Source organism: Pezoporus wallicus, unplaced genomic scaffold (genome assembly GCF_028554395.1).
Source record: "Pezoporus wallicus isolate ANWC-B61680 ecotype Strahan unplaced genomic scaffold, APGP_CSIRO_Pwel_v1 contig_13705, whole genome shotgun sequence".
Lineage (NCBI taxonomy): Eukaryota > Metazoa > Chordata > Aves > Psittaciformes > Psittacidae > Pezoporus > Pezoporus wallicus.
This window is the reverse complement of record NW_026641742.1, coordinates 26,509-50,479: the sequence shown is the minus strand read 5'-3', so window position 1 is coordinate 50,479 and position 23,971 is coordinate 26,509. Positions and strand designations below refer to the sequence as shown.

The following is a 23,971-nucleotide window of genomic DNA, read 5'->3' as shown; positions in this document are numbered from 1 at the left end:
GGCACAGGGCTGGTGCACGGTGGTGCCACAGCTGCCGCGCTGGCCTCGCCGTCACCTGCGCCAAGCAGCTTGTTTGTCAATAATGGAGCAGGGAAAATTGCAGCCCAAATGCCTCTCGGCTCTGCTTTGTGTTGCCTTAATGCATCCACCCCGGAGGTGCCGGCTCTATGGCAGCACAAAGGCTGCCGGAAGGGAGGAAAGGACATGGGCGGGGGGGCTTGGTGAGGCTCCACAGGGGCTTTGCTCGCCCCCTGCCCCTGACAGACCCCTGGTGCTCTGATCCCCGTGGTTGGCACCGTTGTGATCCTGCATCTTGGCCATGCCTGGTGCTTAGGACACCATTCCAGTGGGATCGGTCCCAGAGGGATGGGGGTGATGCTGGTTTTGGGGGTGGCACAAGAAGGACGGTGATGCGCCTGCTCACTGGTTTGGGCTGGGGGGCGTTGGAGTGGCTCTTATGGGGGAGCGCTGGGGTGGTTGTGAACATCACTGTCCCTCTCTGTGTCCCCCCATGGTGGCAGCTTGTGTCCAGCATGGGGCATGGTTCAGGGGTGGTACAGGATGAGGCGGGCTGGGGACATCAGCTCAAGGATGCTGTGGGATGGGGCAGGTTGGGGACTGATTCAGGGGTGTTGTAGGATGGGGCAGGTTGAGGACAATGTTTTATTTGTGCTGTGGTATGGAACAGGTTGGGGACATCAGTTTGGGGGTGCTGTGGGATGGAGCAGGTTGGGGACATCAGTTTAGAGGTGCTATGGTGTGAAGCACACTGGGGACATCAGTTTAGGGGTGCTTTGGGATGGAGCAGGTTGAGGACAATGTTTCAGAGGTGCTATGGTATGGAGCAGGTTGGGGACATCAGTTTAGGGGTGCTGTGGTATGGAGCAGGTTGTAGACATCAGTTTAGGGGTGCTATGGGATGGAGCAGGTTGGGGACATCAGTTTAGGGGTGCTGTGGGATGGAGCAGGTTGTAGACATCAGTTTAGGGGTACTGTGGTACGGAGCAGGTTGGAGACACCAGTTTGGGGATGCTGAAGGATGGGGCAGGTTGGGGACAATGTTTCAGATGTGCTGTGGTACGGAGCAGGTTGGGGACATCAGTTTGGGGGTGCTGTGGGATGGAGCAGGTTGGGGGCACCATTTCAGGGGTGCTGTGGGATGGAGCAGGTTGGGGGCACCATTTCAGGGGTGCTGTGGGATGGAGCAGGTTGGGGGCACCATTTCAGGGGTGCTGTGGGATGGAGCAGGTCGGGTACATCAGCATGGGGTTACTGCAGGATGGGGCATGCTGGTGACACCCCTTCAAGGGTCATCCCCATGGCAGGCGTTGACAAGGGGATGCTGTTTGTCAGTGTGGTCACTCGGGGTACCGGGGGTCTGTCCCCGTACCCCGCCAACCCCCCACCTGCGGGGCAGGGGCCGTGCACAGCTGCCTGCCCGGGCGCGCATCCCAGGAATTCGGGAGCGGGGGGGGTCCCCCGCTGGCCTCTGACCCGCCGGGATGATACAAGCCCTCTTCTGTTTCTCCTCACCCGCCGGCGGGGTCAGCACCACGGCTGGCGCTGGCTCCCTCGCCGCGATAAAGCAGCTCGTCTGTCACGACACAATGGATCCGTCAGGCTGCTGGCACGGATGTCACGCCGTGGAAAGGGCCGGGGGGGGACGGGACACAGAGCCCTGCGGCTGGGAGGGTGCTGGGGTCACCCTGGTGTGGCCGTGCTGCGGGTTATGGGGTGCACACAAGCGTTGTGATGTTTGCAGGGTCTCAGCAGTGGGGTAGGGAGGGATGGGGATAGAACACAGATGTCCCGGATGATATCCCTGTGTGATATCCCGTACTCACGCTGGAGCCAGACCCTGCTCTGCTGCAGGGAGATACGGCCCCATGTCCTGGCTCCCTGCTGCCTGCATTCCTCTTCACCATCCAAAAACACAACATGAGGTGCCCCGCACGCTTCCCAAGGGAATCGATCGCCTCCTTCCTCCCTTTTCCCACTTTCCTCCTGGCTTCAGGGTCTTTATAACCCAGCTCTACACCAACCGTTGCAATAATTCCTGCCCCCACGTGGGGAGCTTGATGTCTTGGGTGCCGATGGGTGCGGGCAGGGATGCTGCATCCGTGCCCCCTTGCACCAACACCACCTGGGATGGGTGCAAGCCCCCCCCGGTGTCCCCATCCCTGACATGGCGTCTCCAATTAGAAGCAGCGGTGCTGCAAACTGGCGGCGAGGCACTTGAACTGTCACTGTGCAGCCTTAATTAGCAGCGCAGGGGCAGGGGTCAGCAGCAACTCAGCAGTCTTGACAAGGCTGCTATCAAGTGCAAGGAGGGAGGAGGAGGGAAGGGAGGGGAAAGCAAAAGCTCCCCGAACTCAGGACCAGCCCTGGGCTATGGGGAGGGGGAGGATGAGTGCACTGGAGACATGCAGGCACAGTTAAAAGGGAATAAAATGGTCGCTGTCTCCTGCCGGCAGTGCATCACCGGTGCCATGCATCTCGCTGCTGGAGCATGCGGATGATGCCAGGCTCCGTCAGCAGCCTGAGCACCGGGGTAGGGGAAGGGGAGCCACAGCACCCCCCTGATGCTGGGGATGAAGAGCTGGTCATCTTTGCTGCAGACCCCCATGGGGTCCCCACCACTCACCCCCTCCCTGGTCCCACCATGCGGGGTGGGTGGCATGGCCAGGGCGAGGGTCCTGTGCCCCTCCATCCCCTTGTGCTGCCCCGTATCCATCCCCAGCATCTCCCTCCTCGGGGTCACTGCCCGGCCATGGCTAGGCTTAACCTCTGCCCTCTGCCTGCTGACCTCCAGCCCTGTTAAAAAGGGTTTAAATGCAAAGTTATTTGATAGCTAATCCGGGCCCAGGGCCCGGGGGCAACCGTGGGCTGTGGTGCTGGGAATGGCCGGGAGCCGGGACCCTCCGGCGTCACCACCGGCATGGACATGGTCTCGCCGGGGTGGAGGTCAGGCAAACGCAGTGATTAAAGTCCGGTTGGTGAAAAGAGCTTAAACAAATCCCAAGTCCCTCTTATGCCAGATGAGGCTGTTGGAAACTTGCTCAGGAGATGCCGTGGGGAGGGGAGGGATGCTGGAGCCCTGGAGCACCGGGAAGGCTGGAGATGTGAGGGTGATAGGGCTGGGCAGGGGGCTGCAGTGATGCTACAGGGGCCAGGTTAGCATTGGGGTGGCCTTCCTGCTCTACATCTCTTTGCTGCTTGGACAGGAGGGACCGGCATCAGGGTGCCAGGCTTCTTAAGCCACTTCTCATCCCAAATACCAGTTTTGGGGTGCCAAGGGGAGACACACACTGCCAAGCAGTCTCATTCCCCAAGCTGCTTGCTTGGGAGCAGAAAGTCTTGATTCTTCCCCTTTCCAGGCTGATTTTATCCCTTCCAGGCATCACGCTGCAGAGATGCTCGCTTTCCCTGGGGCCATGCCACTGCCATGCCACAGAGTAGGTCATGAGCCCTCAGCTCACTCTGTCCCCTCGCCTTCATTGAGGGATGCACCCCATGTGCTGGCTCTTGGCTATGGGGATGCTGGGGGGTGCTGGGGTATAGTATCACTCCAGCGCTAGCAGGATGGGGACCAAACATGGAGCCAGACACTGCCATCCCTCTTGCTGGGATGCCCACATGGATTCTGTCCCCTTGGACTTTACCTGTCCTCCGTGGTAACAAGTCCCCAAATGACCATCCAGGCCAACTGAACCCCAGCCTGGGGTCAGGGAGGAGAGGCCGAGATGTGGGCCATAGATGCTGTGGCTGCAAGGAGCTGCAACAGGCCCCCAGGCACATTAGCCCCTTTTAACTGGGGAGGATGGATGGGCTGCAGGACCTGCTGCCTTCCCTGCCTTGCTCTCCTTTGCCAGCCTCTGCCACATGTGTGCACACTCCATTGTCATGCACATGCCATTGTGCAAGCTCTATCATTGTGCTCACGCAGCCTTCATGCATCCTCCATCATCTTGCTTGCTCCATCGCTGTGCGCACTCCATCACCTCACACACTCCATCCTCATGTGAGCTCTATCTTTGGAGGCACTTCACTGTCATGCACACTCCATCACTGTGCATACACTGTTGTGCAAGCTCCATCATTGTGCATGCTGGCTTCATGTGTGCTGCATCTTGCACAGTTCATCATCACACACTCCGTTATTGCACACGTTCCATCACCGTGCTCTCTGTCTTCACATGTGCTCTGTTTTACACGCTCCATCATACATGCTCCATCGTATGTGCACTCCATCGTGCTCTCTCCTTTATCACACCCACTTGTGGCCACTGAGGACAACCCCGAATTAGGGGGTGGCAGGGTGGGCCCTGCACAGGGACCCATCCCCAGCACCAGGGCCACTGCATCCAGCACACTGGCCAGCAAGGGTTAACACCGGAGGGGAAGGATGCGTGCAAGCCCTCGTGCCAGTCCAGAAATGAATGTTGCCTTTAATATACCATCCTTCAATCCTTATCTCTCCTAATTTATTGGACATAACTGGTTTGCGCTGATGGATTCGTGGCTTAGACCTTGCCTTCTAAATTTCAGCATTAATAATCTGCCCCTTCATTCTGCTCTCCAGATGTCTTTCATTTATCTGCTTATTCAGGAGGGGTGCAACCCCATGTCCTCGGTGCCAGCACTAATGTGGCCCGGTGACAATAAATTTGGACTTGCAATAACATGGATACATGAACGAATTGACCCCTTGGTGACTGTCACTCCCAGCCTCCCCCTTCGTTAGGTGCCAGTGGGAATGAACCAGCCCCTAAAATCAGATGCTGGTGTCACCCCCTTCCTCCCCACCTCCTTTTTCCTCTCTTTTCCTCCTTTTTCCAAAGGGAAAACCTCTCGGAAAGCGTGGATGAGGGGATTGCTTAATCTTTAATTGTTTTTGGAGTGCAGGGTGAGAGCAGCCATCCCCATCTCCAGGGAGAGCTCGGGTCCTAGTAACAACCCCATAACCCCCCTGCCCAGGGACCCCTGGGCGAGGTGGGGATGCGGCAGGGATACAGGGATGCACCGCGGCATCGCCGGGGCAGGTTGCACACCTGAGAGCGTGTGTAGGAATGTGTTTGCTTAATTAATTGGCGTCGGGAGCGCGCCGGGGGTGTAAATCTAACGTGGGCCTTGGCAGCCTGCAGTGCTGCGCACGCAAGACTAGACTTTAAATAAGGGTGCAATTATTGTTTGAATAATTGACGAACAACGGGCGCGCATCGGCGCTCAGCCTAATGGGCTTTGATCACTCGCCAGGGCCCTCCGGCGCGCCGGCATCCCACTGGAGAAGGATGCTCGGGGTCCAGCGAAGGGCATGGGTGGGTCAGTGGTGGACATTGGGGTGCTGCGGTGGATATTGGGGTGTCATTCGCTGCCTGTCTGACCCCACGGCGCCGTGGAGGCCTCATCTGCGGCGCCGCAGGGTCGAGCGGGGAAAGGGAATGGACCCTGCACGTAGCAATTGATTTAAATCATTTTAGAGAGGACCTATGGAAAATAAAAAGCCTTTAATCACATTTGTATCCATTTCCAGCCTCAGTAAATCAATTTGGATTGAGCTGGGTGCCACAGTTACAGCTGATTAGCACGCGGCGGATGGGGTCAAATTAATGCTAGCTGGGCTCACTTAATGGGGTCACTGTCGCTGGCTTCTTGGTAGCATCCCTCCTTGGGGCAGCATTACGGGGGTGAGCGTTTCAGGTCTGGCCATACCATGGAGTGTTTCTCCAACGAGGAAGCACCAGGAGTTGGGTTTCTGGGTACCCAGTGGTGGTACTCAGGGATGCTGGTGGTGGTACCCAGGGATGCTGGTGGTGGTACCTAAGGATGCTGGCAGTAATATCCAGGGATGTTGGGTATCTTCCAGCAAGGAAGAACCAGTTTGGCCATGCTGCTGTGTACCTCAGCTTCCCTTTTCACTAGCCATAACCATTGCAGAGGGGCTGGTGAGCAACATTTGGGCTGTCCCACCTTCCTTGTCCTGATCCCGTGCTGGTCCTTGCTGGCATCACTCACATGTCCTCCCCGCCGAGGAGCTGTAAACAAGTCCATGCGCCCCGGTGCTGGTTAATTTGTTTTCAATACATTCCAATCAATTAAGCATGGTCCCGGCAAGGGAAAAGTGCCCTGGTAATTGGTGAAAATAAATCACTCATCACAGTCCCGGCAGAGACACGGTGGTGGCTGGGAGCCAGGGCTATGGCACTGTGGGGATGGGGACAATGGGGACAGACCCTACTTTGCTTGGTGGGCATTAATGCTCTTGTGAGCTCCTGCCTTGCTTCCTTAGCATCTCCCTCCTTGTGCTCAATGCCTGCCTGCACCCGGGGCAGGGTGATGCCTCCCATAGTGGGGAGCATTCCCCTGCATCCCTCCACTCGGGCACCGCCACCTCTCCCAGCCCTGCCCAAGCCCGGTCTGTAATTACCGCACGCGGTGCTTTGATTGCTCTATTCCAATTAATTAAACCCGGCAGTGACCCAAATTATGATCCCTTGTCTTGTCGAGCACCGTATTTTTAACCTTAACTGGCTGGGCTGTGTTTAGATTTCCAATCCGGGCAGAAATGTCACCCGGGGAGAGTGACTGGCGTTGAACCCAGCCTTCCCGTGACGAACCCCGTAATTAGAAACCCTCGTGTCCCCGAGACGGGTCTTTAAAGCTGTCAGAAGCCAAGATCCAGCCATTTGATACAAGACTATCATTAGCTGCGCCCAGCCTATTAGCTGCAGGTAAATAACAGGCTGTACCGGAGCTGGAGAACAGGCGGGTTGGGGAATTGGTTGGTTCTTAATTAGGAGAAGCGGCGCAAGGGATGCTTTCACCTCTAATTGCCTTCGTTACAAGCCTGGGTATGTGTCCCCTTGCCCGTATCTCCTTTCCCACTGTGGTGATGGCTCCTGTTGCCCTGTCTTCCCACCATGGTGCCCATCCCATGTGCTGTTCTGGCATTGCAATGGGACAGGCACTGTGCGGTGTGGGAGGACAGGGCCGTTAAGCCATTTCTCAGGGATGGATAGGGATTGATAGTCTTCAGTCCAAGCTGAGGATAAATCTGGGCTAGCTGTGGCTTTCCGAGGGCTTGTCTGGGTGACATATTCGGTTGGTTTGAAAGTCTGGATGGAAAATCAATCACTGGGGCCGTTTCCGTCCCCCCTTTCATGCTATGTTTTAATTTGCCAGGCTCCGGGGTCCGTACATTGAGGATCCATCTATATTTGTGTCAAGCGCCGGCATCTTTGTCTCCTTAGAGCAGCATCGTCCCTCCCAACCTGGCACACTGCATCCTGGGCACGGTGTTGGGGTGGAGATGGGCACTGGAGAGGTCTCCATCCCTTGGAGCTGCCCTCCTTCCCTAGGGAAAGTGTGAGGTGGGTGCCCTGTATGGGGAAACTGAGTCACAGCACGGTGCAGTCTGCTCTGAGCTCTGCTTTTCCCACTTGGCTGCACGGGGATCCCATTCTGTTCTGTCCCCCATGGCAGTGGGAAGACCCCCATATCCACAGTGTGGGGCCAGCCAGCACCGTGGTGGGGCCAGGAAAGATGTGGCAGAGCTGTGGCCCTCTCCGGCCTGCCCCCGCCTGATCCCTCTCCTGCAGACGCTCTCGCTGACACCGGCTGACAAGAGCCATTTCCAAGATGGATTGATTCAATTTAGCACCGATTTTTTGCCGGGGCCGGTGACGTACGGCTCCCCAGCCGGCGCTGGGCGGCACGTGACTCCCCAGCGCCCGCCGTCATTAGAGCAGCTCAGCACCGGCTGCTGCAGCCCTAATCAGCTCCACACATGCTGCTGGCGTGGGAGGGGTCCGCATCCTGCCCTGGCACGGCTCCACCAGCCTGCACACCCCCAGCACCCTGGCAGGATTCAGGCTTGGAGGTGATGGGGTGGCAGTGGTACCCAGTTGTGGTACCCGGGGATGCTGGTGGCACCTAGGGATGCTGGCGGTGGTACCTAGGGATGCTAGTGGTAGTAGCCAGGGATGCTGGCAGTTAATACCCAGGGATGCTGGCAGTAATACCCAGGGATGCTGGTGGTGGTACCCAGGGATGCTGATGTTGGTACCCAGCGGTGCTGGAGCTGCTGGCAAGGCTGCACAAGAGGGGGTTTTGTTTTGTTCCTTCACTTTCTGGGTTTTTCTCCAGGCTTGATGAGTATGTCTGGTTCTCTCTCGCTGTCTGTCTTCGCCTCTCTCCTTCCTTTCGAGGCAAATGGCTGACTGATTGCTTTTCATCTCCCGCTCTGAGGAGCTGTAAGAGCTACTTTATACAAACATCAATTACAGGCACGTAATAAATTAAGGCTCCCTTACACCGAACCCATTAGAGTCCACTCTCATATCAAAGCGCTCCCATCACACACGGATTGGGGTGGAGTGGGGAGGAGGAGGGAGAGGGAGGAAAATGTCTTATTAGCTGGCAGATTGTTAGCAGAACACTGATTTAATTGTATCCCTGTGCCCGAGCGCGGGAGGAGGAAGGAGGGGAGCAGAGGGGGGGGCACCCGGGGCCTGCCAAAACAGAAATGCCCGGGGATTGTTCCCTTCCCCGAGGTGCTGGGGGGCAGCCTCCCTCCCGGGCTTGTCCCTGTGCCAGCACTGGCTGCCAGCGCTTCTCCTGGTAACGGCCAAGGGGGCCATGTTTCGGAGGTGCCCCCCATCCTGCCTGGAATGGTGCCGAGTGGCAAAGCTCAGCGTTGGGTGCCCACACTCCGCCTGCCCTCAGCCACCCTCGGGTACCACCTCCAGACCCTTGGGTGATGCTGGGGCCTTGTGACAAATCCGGCCATGGCACGGCGAGCTTTGGAGCTGGGATCCCCGCAGTGCTTCCCTGCGTTTGGAAAGGTGCATAGGGATGTGAAGGCAGAAAGAGAGGGGGCAGCCTGGGAGGCAGGGAGCAAACTTCCCTGCAGGACAAAGGCGCCTGCATCCGCCAGCAGCTCCCGCTGCCTCTGCCTGCGAATAAATAGCCTCCAGGCTGTCAGTCTGGCACTACCCCCGGGGCTGGAGGCTCTCGTTGAGGAACAGAGCCCAGGAACAGCAGGCATGGCTGGAGCGCTGCCCGACGGGGCTTTGCAGGCGCTGGCACGCCGCGCTTCGCCCCATCACGGCTTCCTCCCAAACCAGCAGCACCCGCCTCGCCCCATGGCCTTGCCACGCGTCCCCCCACCCTGGGGCAGGCAGGGAGCCGGGGTGGGTGCTGCGAGGGGCGGTGGGCATCGTCATGGGTGTGCGTGCATCCGCGTCTTGTGTGGTGATGCATGGCCATCAGTGTGCTGATGGTGATGCATGTGGGCATCCCGCTGTGCAGAGGGGATGTGTGGTGTATCTGCGTGTGTGCATACATGTGCAGAGGGTACGGTGTGCTCAAGTGCATGTGTGTGTGCACATACGTGCATCCCTCTGTTCAGAGGGTGTGTATCATGCGCTTGAGTGCATGTGTGTGCACGCGTGTGCATCCCACTGTGCAGAGGGGAAGTATTGCATATCTGCATACGTATGTGCACACGTGTGCATCGTGCTGTGCAGAGGGTGTGTATCATGCACTTGGGTGCATGTGTGTGCACACACGTGCATCCCACTGTGCAGAGGGTATCATGTGCTCAAGTGCATGTGTGTGTGCATGTGTGTGCACATGTGTATGCATCCTGCTATGCAGAAAGGTGTATGTTGTGTGCTTGGGTGCACGTGTTTGCAAACTCATGTGCTCAAGTGCATGTGTGTGCACACACGTGCATACCACTGTGTAGAGGGTATCACGTGCTCAAGTGCATGTGTGTGCATACAGGTGCATCCTGCTGCGCAGAGCATATCGTGTGTTCACGTGCATGTGTGTGCAGATGTGTGCATCCCACTGTACAGAAAGGATATCTTGTACACAGCTGTGTGCGTGCACACATATGCACCCTGCTCTGCAGAACACATGCTGTGCACCCACATGTGTGAGCACACACATGTGCATCCCTCTCTGCAGAGGCTGTACGTTGCACACACATGCCCACACACGCCCACACACGCACACATGCATCCCACTCTGCAGAGACCATGTGCATCTCATCCCAGGTGAGCATGTGTGCGCGCACATGTGTGCCATCGCCTTCCCCCTTTGCTGCACCCCTCTGTATGGGGTGGGGGTCCCTCACCCCCCCTCTGAGGGCAGGTTTTATCTCCCCTCGGCTCCCGCAGCTGCCGTTCCCCTGCTGCCCTCCCAAGCCTGACATTTACATATTAATATTTTCCAAGGGAGGCAATGCGTTGCGGTGCAAGTGTCTGCATTGTGGTTGCACATAATGTAAAGTGAGATAAAGCGCTCCGGCTCCGCTATGAATAACTGCAAATGAAAACCCATGTGGCCATAAAAGCCTTCACATTTGCCCTGTCAGCATGTGGTACATCGGCTAAACAACTGATTTAGCTTTTCTTTTTTTTTCCCAAGGTTTATCGCCACTTACAGAGGACATGCTCTTTGTGTACTGCCTGTCGCTTTCTGCTCAGCTTCCTTGTCACTTCCCCTTGGCGTCCTCCCAGCCGGGCCCCGAAACGATGCTCTGCTCCTCTAAACCGCCCTGACAGCCCCTATTAGCTTCTGGCCGAGTACAGCTTGGCGCTGCTGGGGCTATTTATCTCGCCAGCACAGAGGGCTGTTATCTATCACCCTCGCTCCTTACGGCCCAGCTCCTTCTGCTGATGGCGGGGGATTTGGGATGGGGTCCTGATGAGGTCTGCAGGGGAGAAAGGAGACCTGGTGGTGCTTATTCCTCCTCCCAAAGGGGCTAGATCTGGCCTTCGGGCTTTGCTTTTGGCTGCGGTGGCTCCTTGTCCTGGTGCTGTGCTGGGGGGGGGAGAAGGGATGCAGCCAAAACCGCTCGGGATAACCATGGGTTGGGAATTACTGCTGCTCCTACGCGATGCAGCCGGTGCTGGCGGTGGCCCCGGGTTGGGGTGATGTCCCTCCCGAAGGCGCCGGCTGGGGTACCAGACCTGAAATACCGGGTGTGGAGCCCGGTGTGGGGTGGCGACGCCGGGGAGCGGGACGAGCAGCTCCGTGTGTGCCTGTGGGGAGCAGGGCAGGACGGGGGGTCCCCACTCCATCCCTGCGGAGCCGCCTGGTCCGCAGCCAAGGGCCCTGGCACCCAGCCGGCCTCCGGCACTGCCGGTAACCGAAGCTGCCTCCCCTCGCTGTTATTTCAGCAGCCGGGGGCAGATCAGTTTACGGGGCCAGGCAGATGCCTATCGGTCCCCTCGCGCCACATCGTCCCTATGCACCACCGCGCTGCCACCGCGGTACCGGGGCTGGGCATCACCGGTGATGGCGATTGCCACCGGGTCTCCTCGCCCTATGGGGTGCACCCATCCCTGTGCTGGCTCATGCTGACGGAGGGACCGCAATGTCACCACTGCAGCGGCTTGTCCCCTTGAGTCACACCGGCACCCTTGGTGGCGTGGTGGGTGCCGGTGAGGTGTTGTCCCATGGCGCTGGTGCAAGCTCTGCGTCACCCCACACCCTGCCCGCAGTGCCAGCGTCCCCAGGGCTCGGCCATGGGCTGGGGGGGGGGGGGGGCTGTCCCTTCGCCAGGGCTTGCGTCAGGGTGTTTCACAAGAGCTTTCCTGTCTCAACCTGCCCCTGGCCGGTGCCCTGGGGGCCCACAGGGGGCTGTGGGTGGGAAATGGGGGGCCGGGGGGCGGGGTGGTGGGGAGGAGGGGGTGTTTACATCCACAGCTTGTTTCCTTCCACCTGCCTCGGGGGAAGCAGTTAGTGATTTGTTAGTCAAACCAGACTAGCCTTCCTGGAGCAGCTTCCTGCCCGCATCAGCATCAGCATCGCTCCTCCTGCTGCACTGGTGGGGTCCCCCCTGCATCCCGCAGCTCTGGGATGCAGGGTCCCTCCATGCGGTTTCTCACCAGCGGCTTCCAAGCCTTGCCGGTTGGTGTGGGCATCCCATGAGCTGGCTGGGTGGGAGCAACGCTTGGAAAGCACGGGATGGTTCTTGCTTTTGCTGGCCTTTCTCTAAGTACCTATAGGAATGTTGTGCTGGGCAGCATGGCGAGGTTGGAGGGGTCCTTGGGTGATGCTTGGGTGCTGCGGGAGTGTGATGCACTGAGCACCATGCGCCGAGCCCCATGCATCACGCACACATGCAGCACCGTTGCCCGAGGAGCACAAGCACCACCCCTGCAGAAACGGGGCCCACGCATGGACAAGGAAGTGCCAGCCCCAAGTGGCGCCGGGTGATAAATAAGGAAGTTAACACCCAACCCGGGCTGCTAATTAGCTTTTAACCTGTACTAGCAGTTAACTACAAAAGGCAGTCATTTGTTCCGGGGAGCTGGTAGCGTAGAAAGAACGAAACACGGCCAATTTTGTTCAGGATGAATTAAGACTTGCAAATGTAAAATGAGTTCATCTATTTAATTAAGTAGCGGCAATATGGATGTTAAATTAAGTTAATGGCAGGCATGCCAAAACAAGGTTATAAAAATCTTGTCCTGGCGGGGTGGGTTCCGGATCTGGCCCTTGGATGGGGTGGGATGAGCCTGCGGGTGGCCCTGGGGTGGGCTGGTGGGGACACCAGGGATGGAGGGGACATGGAGAAGGAAAGGAGGAAAGGCAAAGCGTTGTCTCACCCAGCGCCACAATCTTATCGGGGCTGAACTTTACTCTCCCGCTAAAGATATAGGATACTTTAGGGACATCGGAAAGAAATAATAACCCTCTGATTTGTAGCTGTGGGGCCCTGGCAGCCGAGGGGGAAGGAAGACTGTCTTCTGCCATTACCATTTTTTGTATGAACTATTCCCCAAAGAAATCAAACCCTTGTACAAGCCCTCCCGCGCGGCAGCCCCTGCTCCGGCGCTGACCCGAGCCGCGCGGATTATCACCGCGCATCGCAGCCGGAGAGACAGGAACATTCATTAAAATTTGAAACACAAATGGAAAATTGCTACTTGAAGCCTCCTTGCCAGAGCGCCAGCCGCTTGATCAGAGACCTCATTAATGTATCTAATGTGTAAGGAACAATTAGACTTTTCAAAGACATCCTTTTCCCAGCCAGGGAGGAGAGACAAGAAGAGGGGGGGGGGGGGGGGAAATACATAGCGAGGAGATTGAACCCCTGCCATCCAAATCTGCCTCGAGGGAGCGGGGTGGCACAACCCCGCAGGGTGCCTTCGAGCCACCGGAGAGTCTCGGCTCCATCCCGGCACCCTAAATGCCCGTTTCTCCTTAAGTTAGATGGGGAGGAAAGTGGGCTGATTAAAAAGCTGATTTCTTTTCCCAGCGACCGGCGGGGCTTTGCCATCCTCCCGTAATTAGCCGGTTACGCGGCCGTATGTTTTATTTATGAGCCGAGGGCGGAGGGAAGGGGAAGCGGAGGAACGACCGTGCCCTATATATCTGCGAATAAAACACTTCATTTCCCTCCTGGGGAATGTCACCTCGAGAAACCATCGCTTTCCTGCTCACTGCCCCGTCCAAATCGCAGGCTGTAAATGGCTTTGTGGGCCTGGCTGGCGCTCAGATGGGTTTAAAATATGGATTTATGTCTTTATTCTGCATAGTCAAAGGTCAACAAGAGCAGGAAATCATCGCTGAGCCGCTTATTTACGGCGAGAGGCAGCCGCTCGCTCCTCTTCTTGATTGTGCATCCCCAACTGTGGATGCTTGCAGGGTGCGGTGGACCCCAATGGAACCATGCCTTAGTTTCCCTAGGGCGCGCTTACTTAGGGGTGTGCATCCCATTGGGTACCACACGGCTGCATCCCCTTCTGTGGGGATACCCGCGGGGAAGCCGAGCATCCCCATCCCCGAGGAGGCTGGGTTGGGGTCAGTTATGGCCCGGAGCGCCCCATACCCACATCCCCACCTCTCGCTTGGCCGGCATGGGCAGGGCTGTGTGCGCGCTTGCCCGTCCGGCCCCACGAGCTGTGCTCTCATGCTTTGCTAATCCCGCCTGGCACCTGCCCCAGCTCCCGGCGGCTTCGCGCGAGCAAGGAACCAATTAATCCTCCCGGCGCTCGGGGAAGTGGGTCAGGCTCGTCAGGCTCTCCCGCTAACGAGGGGTGAGGCAGAGCCGGCTGCTGGGTGGCCGGGCCGGTGTCTGCGCCGCTGCCCTGCGTCCCGGCTCTCCCCCCGCGGCGTGGTAAGTGGGTAAACTGAGGCAGGGCACGGCGATGCTGGTGCGCAGCAAGCGGGGACAACCGAGGAGGGGTGGCGGGTAATACGGTTGGGGGTTGATGTCGCAAAGGGTTGGTTTCCCAATGGGGCTGCCTGGCCGCTGCGCCTCCGTTTCCCCATCCCAACGGTGGGTCCCGGCGTGGGGTGCTGGGTTTGCTTGGCAAAGGCGTCCTTGGCAAGGGTGGGGAGCGCAGGCAAGCGAGCCCCTTTGAAGTGGAGCCCAACTTCCAGGAGTGAAGCAATTCTCGTTTGCATAATGAACAAAGGGAGCAAAGCGGGGGGGGGGGGGGGGGGGGGGGGGGGGGGGGGGAGGCAAAACCCCAAAGCCGGAGCTGGCAGCCCTGCCTGCCCTCCCTGCCTGCCCTCCCCTCCCCTTCCTGCCTGCCCGCTCCCCCAGCCGCCTGTAATTACAGGTTTATTGCCTGTACAGCTATTGTGTAATGACATGTTTGCAAATTAATTTTTACGGCTCATGCTATGGAGGGGGAAGGGGGAAGCAAAAGAGGGGTGTCCCGTCCCCTCCCCCCCAATCCAGCAAATCCAACCCCTGTAAAAAGCTTGTAATTGATGGGGTGATGCAATTGGGTGACCCCAGCGCCTTTCCAGGGCAGGGTGTGGGGGGGTCCCTCTTGCACCCCACACTATGAGTGCCTTTTGGAGCACCCCATCAATGACATTTCCTCATGCGTGGTTCCTGATGTGCAGGGGTACTTTGGCCAGGGAAAAGGGGGAAGGAGCATCCGGCACCGTGCTCTGGGAGCATAGTGGTGCAGGGGAGCTGCCTCGGAGGGAGCAGGATGCGAGTGATGATGACTCAGGGGACAGGCCAGAAATACTCCCAGCGCCGATCTTGACAGATGTAGGTTAGGAAGGAAGAAAAGACATAATAATAATCCCCCGACCTGGAATGAGAAAAGCAATATTTAATGGGGGGGGAAGAGGAGGGTGCAGCTTCTCACCGGCTCCCTCTTTGCCAAATGGGCTGAAAGGGTGCGTGTGTGCACACGTGTGCGTGCACACACGTATGTGTGAGTGCGTGCATACATGCGTGTACGCATGGACTCACATGAACACATAAACTTGCATGCAGGCAGACGCACATACATGTGAGTGCATGCACATGTGCATGCAGGTGTGTGTAAGTGTGTGTTTGCATCCAAGACCCTCAAGCTCATTTGCAGCACCCACCATACCCAACCTCCCCATCACGGAGCCGATGGGTTGGGGGATGACACCAGGACCCCCCCCCCCGCCCCATAACCCCTCGGGCCCCACAATGAGAAGCAAGCAGCGTGGGCCTGGGAATGGGCTGTATCTTTAAACTGTTTGAAGGGCTGGTCATTATCATACAGGATGTGGCTTCTCTTGCAGGGGCGAGATATCACACGTCGCCTTCGTGAACTTTGGTGTTAAAAGCAGACGGCAGTTTGGGAAGAGAAGGGACGGAGATGGGGGGCACACACACATGCAGAGGAAGGGGGGCAGCACGCATGCACCCCGATACGTTCGTGCCCATAGGCGCGCAGCCGTGCAAGCGTGCGCCCATGCAAGCGCGCCCATGCGTGCCTGGAGCGAGCAACACTCCCCCCCCCTTCACCCTCCTTTTCCACCCCGCCTTGGCTGATCGTTTGCTTAAAGCAAATTAAGCCGGGCCCTCGTTACTATGGTGCAGCCAGGATCTCCAGCCTCCCTCGCTCTCCCCCGTAATAGCATTTATTAGCCCTATTTGCCTGCAAGCATGTCTTCCCGGATCTGCTAATGCATCAGCGGAGAGGGAATGGGGGAGATCCTATCGGGAGGCTGATTGCAGCCCCCGCCGGGCGAGTAGGGCCGGGCAGGGGGGATTTGGAGGTGCAAGGTGGGAGGGGAGGGGGTCCCCCATGCAGGGAATGGGGCAGGCAGCCTGCCTTTTGTGAAGCAGCGGGCAGCTCCCTGCAGGCAGGAAAGTTGGGTTATTTATTCCTTTATTTCCTAATTTTGCTCCTGAAGCGAGTGGGGGGGCTTGATTTTTTTTATTTTATTCTCATTTTATCCCCCCCCTCCCCCCCTTTTCCTTTCCCTCACCTCCCATTGGCAGCTGTTTGAAAACAGCATCCTGGAAAAGACCGGGGAGGAAAAGGGGGGGGGAGTAAGAAGGGAAAAATAGAGATGATTCTGCCTGTAGGCGAGGAGGAGGAGCGGGGTTTGAGGGGGAAGGCGGCATCTCCTGCCCTCCCGTCCCCGCCTGGCGCGGCACCCCGGGGCTCGCCGCCCCGAAGACACGGAGGAGGGGCGGGAGGGGGGGAATGATGGAAGGTTGAATCCCATGGGAAGCGGGGCGGCGTGGTGCGGGGAGGAGGGTGCTGGTGCGAGCAGCTGCCTGCCGCTCTGCTGCCCGCTCCCCTTCATTAGGGGAGACAAATCTGCTGTCAAGGAGCCAGATTTCCAATTTACCGACAATGATTATTGCATGAAAATTGATCGAGGGGCAAGTCCGCCTCCCTCCCTCCCTTAGCGCAGCCCGCGGGAGAGACCGGCCTTTATGGGACAGACCCGCGCCCCTTCTCCAGGGCGGGCAGCGGACCCCACCGCACCGTCCAGCTTCGGGGGTGCGTTCCCGAACCGCCTCCTCTTCCTCCTCGTAGCGCGGTGCGGTTCGGTTCGCGGCTCAAGCGGCAGGACGAGCCCCGCAAGCCGCCGCGCTATGGCAGCCAGGCTGCTGCCCTGGCCCCGCGGGTGACAGCCACCACCACCGCCACCCCTCCGCCGGCGCCCTGCGCTCGCTGCTATTTCAATTCCTATTTTTCCTCCTCCCCCCGCGCACTTGATTCCCCCCCGCTCCTCCTCCTCCTCCTTCCCCACCTCCTCCTCCTCCTCCTCCTCCTCCTCCTCCCTCCCCGCTCCACCGTATTTTTTCGCCTCTGGTTTATTTTTCCAACCCCCTCCGTGTGGTTTGGTGCTAATTTTTGGGTTATTTTTTTAATTTTTTCTTATTTTTTTTAATTTTAATTTTTTTTTGCCTCTTCCTGACACATCCTTTTGGGTTTGTTTTAGTTTTATTTTTAAATTTTTTTTTTTCCCCCTGGCCGCAATGGAACTGTAACGTAAATCATGTTTGGGTTGAAACCACCTCTCTATTACTTACCAGGTAAGGCACCGAGCGATGCTGCTGCCGGTCTCTCTTCCCTCCCCTCCCGGTGTTCCCCCCACTAGGTTGGGGACACCCCTTTGTCGTCCCCCACAGCCAGCGGCAGCCGAGGGCGATTTGGGGGTTAAGTTACTTTCTCCCAGCACCTAATAGGGGTTTTGGGGTCCGGCGAGCTTTAAGAGCGGGGAGCAGGGGGCCCCGGCAAGGCTCTGCAGGGGGTTGGAGTGCTTGGATCCCCCCCTCTTCTCCTGCTGCCACTCCCTCACCCTGGGGGTTTCTCCCCTCCCAAAGGAGCGGGGGGGGGGGGGGGAGTGGGGTGTCAGGGGGTCTGGCAGAGGAGGGATGGGGACATACACCGGGTGTGCTGTGTTTTGGGGTGGGGGGTCCCCATTCGCAGCCCCGCCGCTGCTGGGGCGCGGGGACTTGGGGCACCAAAGTTTGCTGTGCCACCCCAGCCAGCAGTGCCGGCCCTGAGAGAGGGGGACCCCCCCCGGAAAGGGCGTTTTTGGGGTGTTCTGAGAGCATCGGTGGCTGGGGTGCATGCTGAGGGGGCGCGCTCAGGGTGCCTGTATGGGGGTGCGCGCTTGGGGTGCCTGTTCCGGGGTGCACACTTGGGGTGCACGCTTCAGATGTGTACATGAGCTTTGGGTGCGAGCTCAAGGGGTGCTCTGGCGGGGATGCAGGCTCCGGCTGTGGTCTCGGGGTGCAGGGTGGCGGTGCTGGGGGGCCCCCCGCTGTTGGGGGTCCGTGTCCCCCCACGCCGGCTCCCCCGCGGATGGTTGTTTGTTTCAGGAAATGGCTTTTGCATGTGGCAGTTGTTAAGAGGAACGAGCGGCTCTGCCCAAGCGCGCCTGCGCCAGAGCATGCGAGGGCGAGCCGGGAAGGGCGGCGGAGGGGCGCCGGGGTTCAACTTGGGGTGTCCTTTCCCTATGGGAAGGATTGGGGTGTTCATCCCCTGCGGGGCTGTGCCACGGCGGGGATAGGGGTGACCCGTTCATCCATAGCATCCCGGCGCGCTGCGACCCTGCGCCCTCCTCCCTGCCATCCACGGGGGTCCCGCTCCCCATCCCCTTCCACAAACCCCATCCCCTCCTTGCATGGTCCCTAGCATTGCCCGGGCAATGCCTGCCTCGGCTTTGGTGCCATCCCCATTCATAGGCTGCAGGTGTGAGGGAGATGGGTTGGGGTTGGGGTTTTTTTCTTTTCCCTCTTAAATTCCATATTTAGCACGCTCCGATCGAGCGGGGGATCCTGGCGGCGGCTCCTGTTGCGTGAAACTTCTGGCTTTGTTGCTAATGCACTAATTCCTGTGCCCTGGAAAACCCTGCTCCGGCTGGCTCTTGGCTTTGCAGCTAGCTCGGAGGGGAAATCGAAAAGCTGGAGGGGGAAAAGCGAGACGGAGAGGAGCATGGAAGTGTCAGGCTGCGAGATTTAAAGCAATTAAGGGGGAAAATGACGCTGGAGGTGCTGGCGAGTGGAGAAATCGCCGGCGGCAGCACTGGGAGATGCTGGTGGGCCAGGTCGTGCGGGAGCAGATGGAGACGTGAACCTTCCCCCTGCCGAGGGCTCGGTGGCAGTGACTCAGCGGCTCGAGTCCTGCTGGGGACTGTCACCGCCTCAGGGACTGCCTGGCCATGCACCGTGTCACACACTCCTCTCCTCGGTGGCTTGATCGCCCGGTTCTGCTGGCACGGGATGCAGCCAGCTACTCGGTGTTCCCTCTGGTCACTGATGCTCCTGTCCCCTGTGTCCCTGTGGTCACCAGTTTTGTGTCCCCCGTGTCCTTCTGGTCACTAATATTCCTGTCCCCTGTATCCCTCTGGTCACCGATGCTCCTGTCGCCTCTGTTCCTCTGGTCACTGGTGCTCCTCTCCCCTGCATCCCTCTGGTCACTGATGCTCCTGTCGCCTCTGTTCCTCTGGTCACCAATGCTCATGTCCCCTGCATCCCTCTGGTCACAGACACTCCTGTCCCTGCTACCCTCTGGTCACTGATGCTCCTGTCCCCTGCATCCTTCTGATCACCAGTGTTGTATCCCCTGTGTCCTTCTGGTCACTGATGTTCCTGTCCCCTCTACCCTCTGGTCACCAGTGTTCTGTCCCCTGCATCCCTCTGGTCACTGATGCTTCCGGCCTGTCCCCTCTACCACACTGGTAATGGAGCTGGAGATAGACAGCATGGCTCAGCCAGCTGCGAGGGGACACTGGGCACAGTGGTGACCCAGCATCAAGCATCACTGAGAATAGGGGGCCAGGGAGGGGACTCCATTCCCTGCTGGTACATATGTTGGCTTGCTTTGAGATATATGGGTGCAGTTGTCATCCTGTGTCCAGTGCCAGTGTCCCCTGGGGACAAGAGCATCCTCTGGGGACAGCAGTATCCTTTGGGGACAGCAGCACCCCTTGGGGACACACAGCATCCCGGGAGAGCCGGGCACGCAGCCTTTTGGGGTCCCTTCTTTCCATATGGGTGTCCCCAATTCACCAGCAGCCCCCGGGTGCCAGAGGGACCTTGGGGGTCCCTGTCGCATCCCCCATGGGGTGGTACTGGGGCCCTTGTGTGCCTCAGCGTGCCGGGAGGGTGGCGGATGCTGCTGACTCAGGAGCTTCCCAAATGGTTCCTATTTTTACGCCAGGGCCGGTAATATTTAGCCCCTGGATCAAAGCAGATGGAGGAGCTGGTGATGCCGCGTAAACACCCGCCCGGCGGGTGCCGCGGGCGCAGCCGTGAGTCACCGGCTGCTTTTGGCACCGCCGCGAGGGGACAGGCACCCCCGGGGTGGGTTTGGGGTGCTGGGGGGTGAGCCCCATCCTTGGCAGCCCCCCACATTGCTGCCTGCTGGGGTTTTCCCTTTCCTCATCCCCACCCCGTGTGTGGTGGAGGGTGATGCTTATCGGGTGTAAAGGGGCTGCCGGATGATGCCAGAGGGGTCTGGAGTGTTGGGGTGCCGGGAAGCCCTCCTGCTTTTTCCTTCCTTTCCCACCCCACCATCCTCCTCCTCCTCTTGCCAGTCCTAAATTCGGTCACCATGGCAACCATGTCAACCACTTTCCAGCTTCCCTGCGATGGTTTGAGGAGGGGAGGGAAGTGGGGAGCCAGGGGAAGGGGGGTGGCAGGCGAGGGATGTATGCCAGCACTGGGGGGGGATGACCAGGGGCATCACCCTGGGATCAGGGGCTTGGGGTGACACTTCCCAGATGGTTTCTCCCCACTGGGTCCCGTCTGGTGAGTGGGGGCCGGTGCCAGCCCCATCAATGAGTGCCAAGGGGACAGGGCCGGGGGTCCTGCCATGGGGAGGGGGCTCAGTTGGAGCCCCCCATCTCCAAGTGGGTTGGTGGGCACCCCAAAATGCCTGCCTGTAGCCATCCTGCTCATGCCAGGTACTGGGACATCAGTAGCCACACGGCTTGGAGAGGGGTGAATTATCCCCAAACACCCGTTCTTTCTTCCTTTTTTCTTCCCCCCATCCCATAATCTCTTTATTCCTGAGCTAAACCAAATTCCCTATGGTTTTAAAGGCAGATTTGCCTGTAACTATAAGAACAGGGTGTAAAGCTGGGTAAGGCACCAGCATCACCCCATGGCGGGTGGGCACCCGGCTGCCCCCCAGGACCCCTGCGCCGAGGCAGAGCAGGAGAGATGAGTGTGAGTCTGTCCTGTGATGCGCGCAGGGTACCACCGTCATTCCCAGTATCCCTCATCCTGCACCCAGCGGTACCCAGGATGCTGCTGCATCGCTCAACCTCCAAACCCACCCTCGGGCTTTGCTTGGTGGCAAAGAGGGGAGCAGGTGCTTCCTTGTGTCCCCCCCTTTCCCTGTCCTTGGCACACGCTCATGGCACCTGCTGGGGACGCTCCTCCTTGGCACGGCACCGTGGCACGTGTGCAGGCACTGCCGGTGGCTATGGGGGGGGGGGGGGGGGGGAAATGGGGCCAGCCCTGCCCTGAGCCTGGCAAAGGGGTGCATATATACACCCCCCCCCTTTTATTATTAACTTTATTTCCCTGCTTAATTAATCGCAGCCGCCTCTTGCCGCGAGCCAACGCGGGGTATTTATTGCACCTAATGTCGATGGGAAGCATGTTCCCCCACCACAACACCCCCCGTGATAGACTATTTCATCAGCATTAAAAAGAGGGAGGGGGTGACACCCCAACCCACCCCTATACGGGGTTTTGGGGGGGGGGGGGGAAGAGCGGCTGCGTTCCTGCATCACCAAGCTTCCTCTTTCCTCCCCCTCTTCTTTTAATGAAAATGCTTTAAAGATGTTTGACATCTGTAACAAACAGCTGGCACCCTGTTATGGAAGAATGTCCTTTTATTTCCGAGCAGGTTGAACTGTCATTAATAGTATAATTAGGTGATTATCGGCGTACAGCAGAAAACTGCTTAATTGCACAGCCAGCTTTGCGAGGATCCCCGGCTCCTTTATTGCTGGGTTTGTTTTAGCCGCCTGGATTCTTTCGCGCTGTGCTGTTGGGGGTTGTTTTATCCACGTTGATTATGATTTTTTAATGCAGGCGGCAGCTGGGGGAGCGCGGAGGCAGCCGGGGGGGACACACGCACACGCTAGCAATGGTTCCCCCCCCCCCCCCCCCCCTTTTATATGTGCTTTCCCCCCCTTCCCGTATCCCTAGGGAATTCATGTTTAACTCCATGCGTGCTGAAGTTGGAGAAAGGGGGTTTGATGGGTGAAGCACCCATGGGTATCTGACAGGCTCCAAGGGGATAAAGGAGACCTTGTCTTTGTTATCAGCAACAAGACGCTGGTGGGAGCAGAGCCATGGCACCACTTGTCATGGGGCATGAGGGCACCCATCGATGCCATTGAGCCTTCACCCTCCATCACCCTGCATGGTGAGACCCTCCTCTTGGTTCCTCTCCATCCCCACACGCGTGGGGCACGCACGTGGCTCACCGCGGCGTTCGGGCAGCTGCGATGGAGCCGGTCCATCCCCATCCCCATCCCGTATCCGCGGGATTCGCTGCGTTTTGGGGGCAGAGCAGATTTTTTGGCGCCCGCCAGACAATAGCGCTTTGTATGTCTCCCCCGGTGCCGCCAAACACACTTGTTAGCGCCACAGCTTTGTGCTGTAAATTTCCATGGAGTAATTACGTCTTAATTTATGATAATCCTGAGCGGGCGGCAGAGGGGGGCGAGCGCCAGTCAAGTTTGGAAGTTGTCTGCTGGGCCCAGCATCCCCGTGGCTCAAGACAACCATGAACTTCTCTCCATCTCCATGCTGAAAGGGGTTGGGGAGTGAGGCCATGTAGGAGTTGGGTATCGGTCCCGTTGTGGAGCAGGAGTGTCCTGGTGGTGCTGCGCATCCCAGAGCCCATCCAGGAGCTCAGGAGCCCATGGATGCATGGGTTGAGGTCATTGCAAGATGCATGTCGCAGTGCTGGCTCCCCCAAGCAGGAGGGAATTCTCCCTTCATGCAAGCCGCCAGCACGGCTCAGGCACGGGGCCGGACCCTTCCCCCTTCCCACCACTGAATGGCTCATTCCACCTTTGTCTGGAGGGCTTATTATGGCAAAATAGAGGCTCTTTTCCCTTGGCTTTCCCAGCGGGCAAATTAGGGGCACTTTGGCAATTTTCGATGAGGATGATGGGGAGGGGAGGAAGGCTCCTGCCAGCAGCAGGAAGGGTGCTGGCACTCTCCACCAAGGCTGTGGGGTGGAAAGCAAAGGGCTCTCCATGTCCCCTCCAAAGCCATCAAGGCACCGCTGGGACCTGCCATAGGAATCCAAAGGGATGTGGGGAGTGTTTATTAACTCAGTTGGAGGGACGCAGCCTTGGGAGCCCCATCCCCGGTGCCATCGAGCATCCCCTGTATAGCTGGGAGGGTGCTGACACCCATTCATCCTAGCACCCAATCCCAACAGGAGCTGTGGGTGCTGTGGGCACCCTGCCCCATGTCCCATGATGGGTTTTGTCCGTAGGGAGCTGGTAAAAGCCCGGGGTTGCGCCCATTGCACCTGCAGCCGGGTCCCCGTTGGGAGGCAGCGTGCACCCACTGACATTTACCAAGCGTAAAAATTCAATTAATTCCAGCAGGCAGATTAAATATAAGTGAATTTTAATAATTTGCTCGAAAGGCTGAGGATTACTGTAGGCGAAAAGGGAAGATGCTGTGCTCACGGGGGCCACCGGCCAGCCTGCTCAGCACCGGCACATGGGATCACCACTGCTAATCACCCTGAATCCCAATGGTACCGAACCCCTGGACATGGATTTTGGTTGATGCTTGCCCATGATGAATAACGTGCCAGATTTGTCCCATTGTTGTGGCTCCGGTCTCCGTGAGCATCACTCCTGCTTCAGACCCTCATCGCTGATGCCCATTTCATGTGAGGCTTCATGAAGAGGATGAGACCCATCAAAGCAGTGGCGGGATCCCGTTTTGTCCCCATGGGACACTGCAGAGCTCATAGGTGAGGAGCACACCAAGGCCTCACCGACACTTCTGCAGCATCTTTTAACTAAAAGCAGGTGAGACAGGGTATGGATTGCTAGCAGATGGCAGTGGTATTAGGAAAATGAAAATACACGGAGTACATTTCCCATTTGCCAGTATTAATTTCTTATCCCAAGGTAAAACCTTTCCTGTGGCCTGTGCGGGGCCATCTGCGCAGTCATAAACCACAGTGCGTGCGGGGTCATCCCGGTA

At 58.3% G+C, this 23,971-nt stretch overlaps 1 protein-coding gene across 5 annotated transcripts in view; it reads left to right on the top strand.

Moving 5' to 3' along the window:
* Nucleotides 1-23,971, top strand: part of GSE1 (Gse1 coiled-coil protein) — a 62,960-nt gene that overhangs the window by 17,928 nt on the left and 21,061 nt on the right. The window contains exon 1 of one of the 5 annotated variants that reach the window (XM_057425078.1): nucleotides 13,701-14,137. The exons of 3 other annotated variants lie outside the window; for them this stretch is intronic. Coding sequence is in view for 1 of the 2 variants with exons in the window: in XM_057425076.1 (XP_057281059.1) it covers nucleotides 17,263-17,299 (37 nt within the window). In the remaining variant the exon portion in view is untranslated. Of the gene's footprint in view, nucleotides 1-13,700; nucleotides 14,138-17,060; nucleotides 17,300-23,971 lie in introns of those variants that run through there. One more of the 5 variants, XM_057425076.1, reaches the window with a different exon arrangement.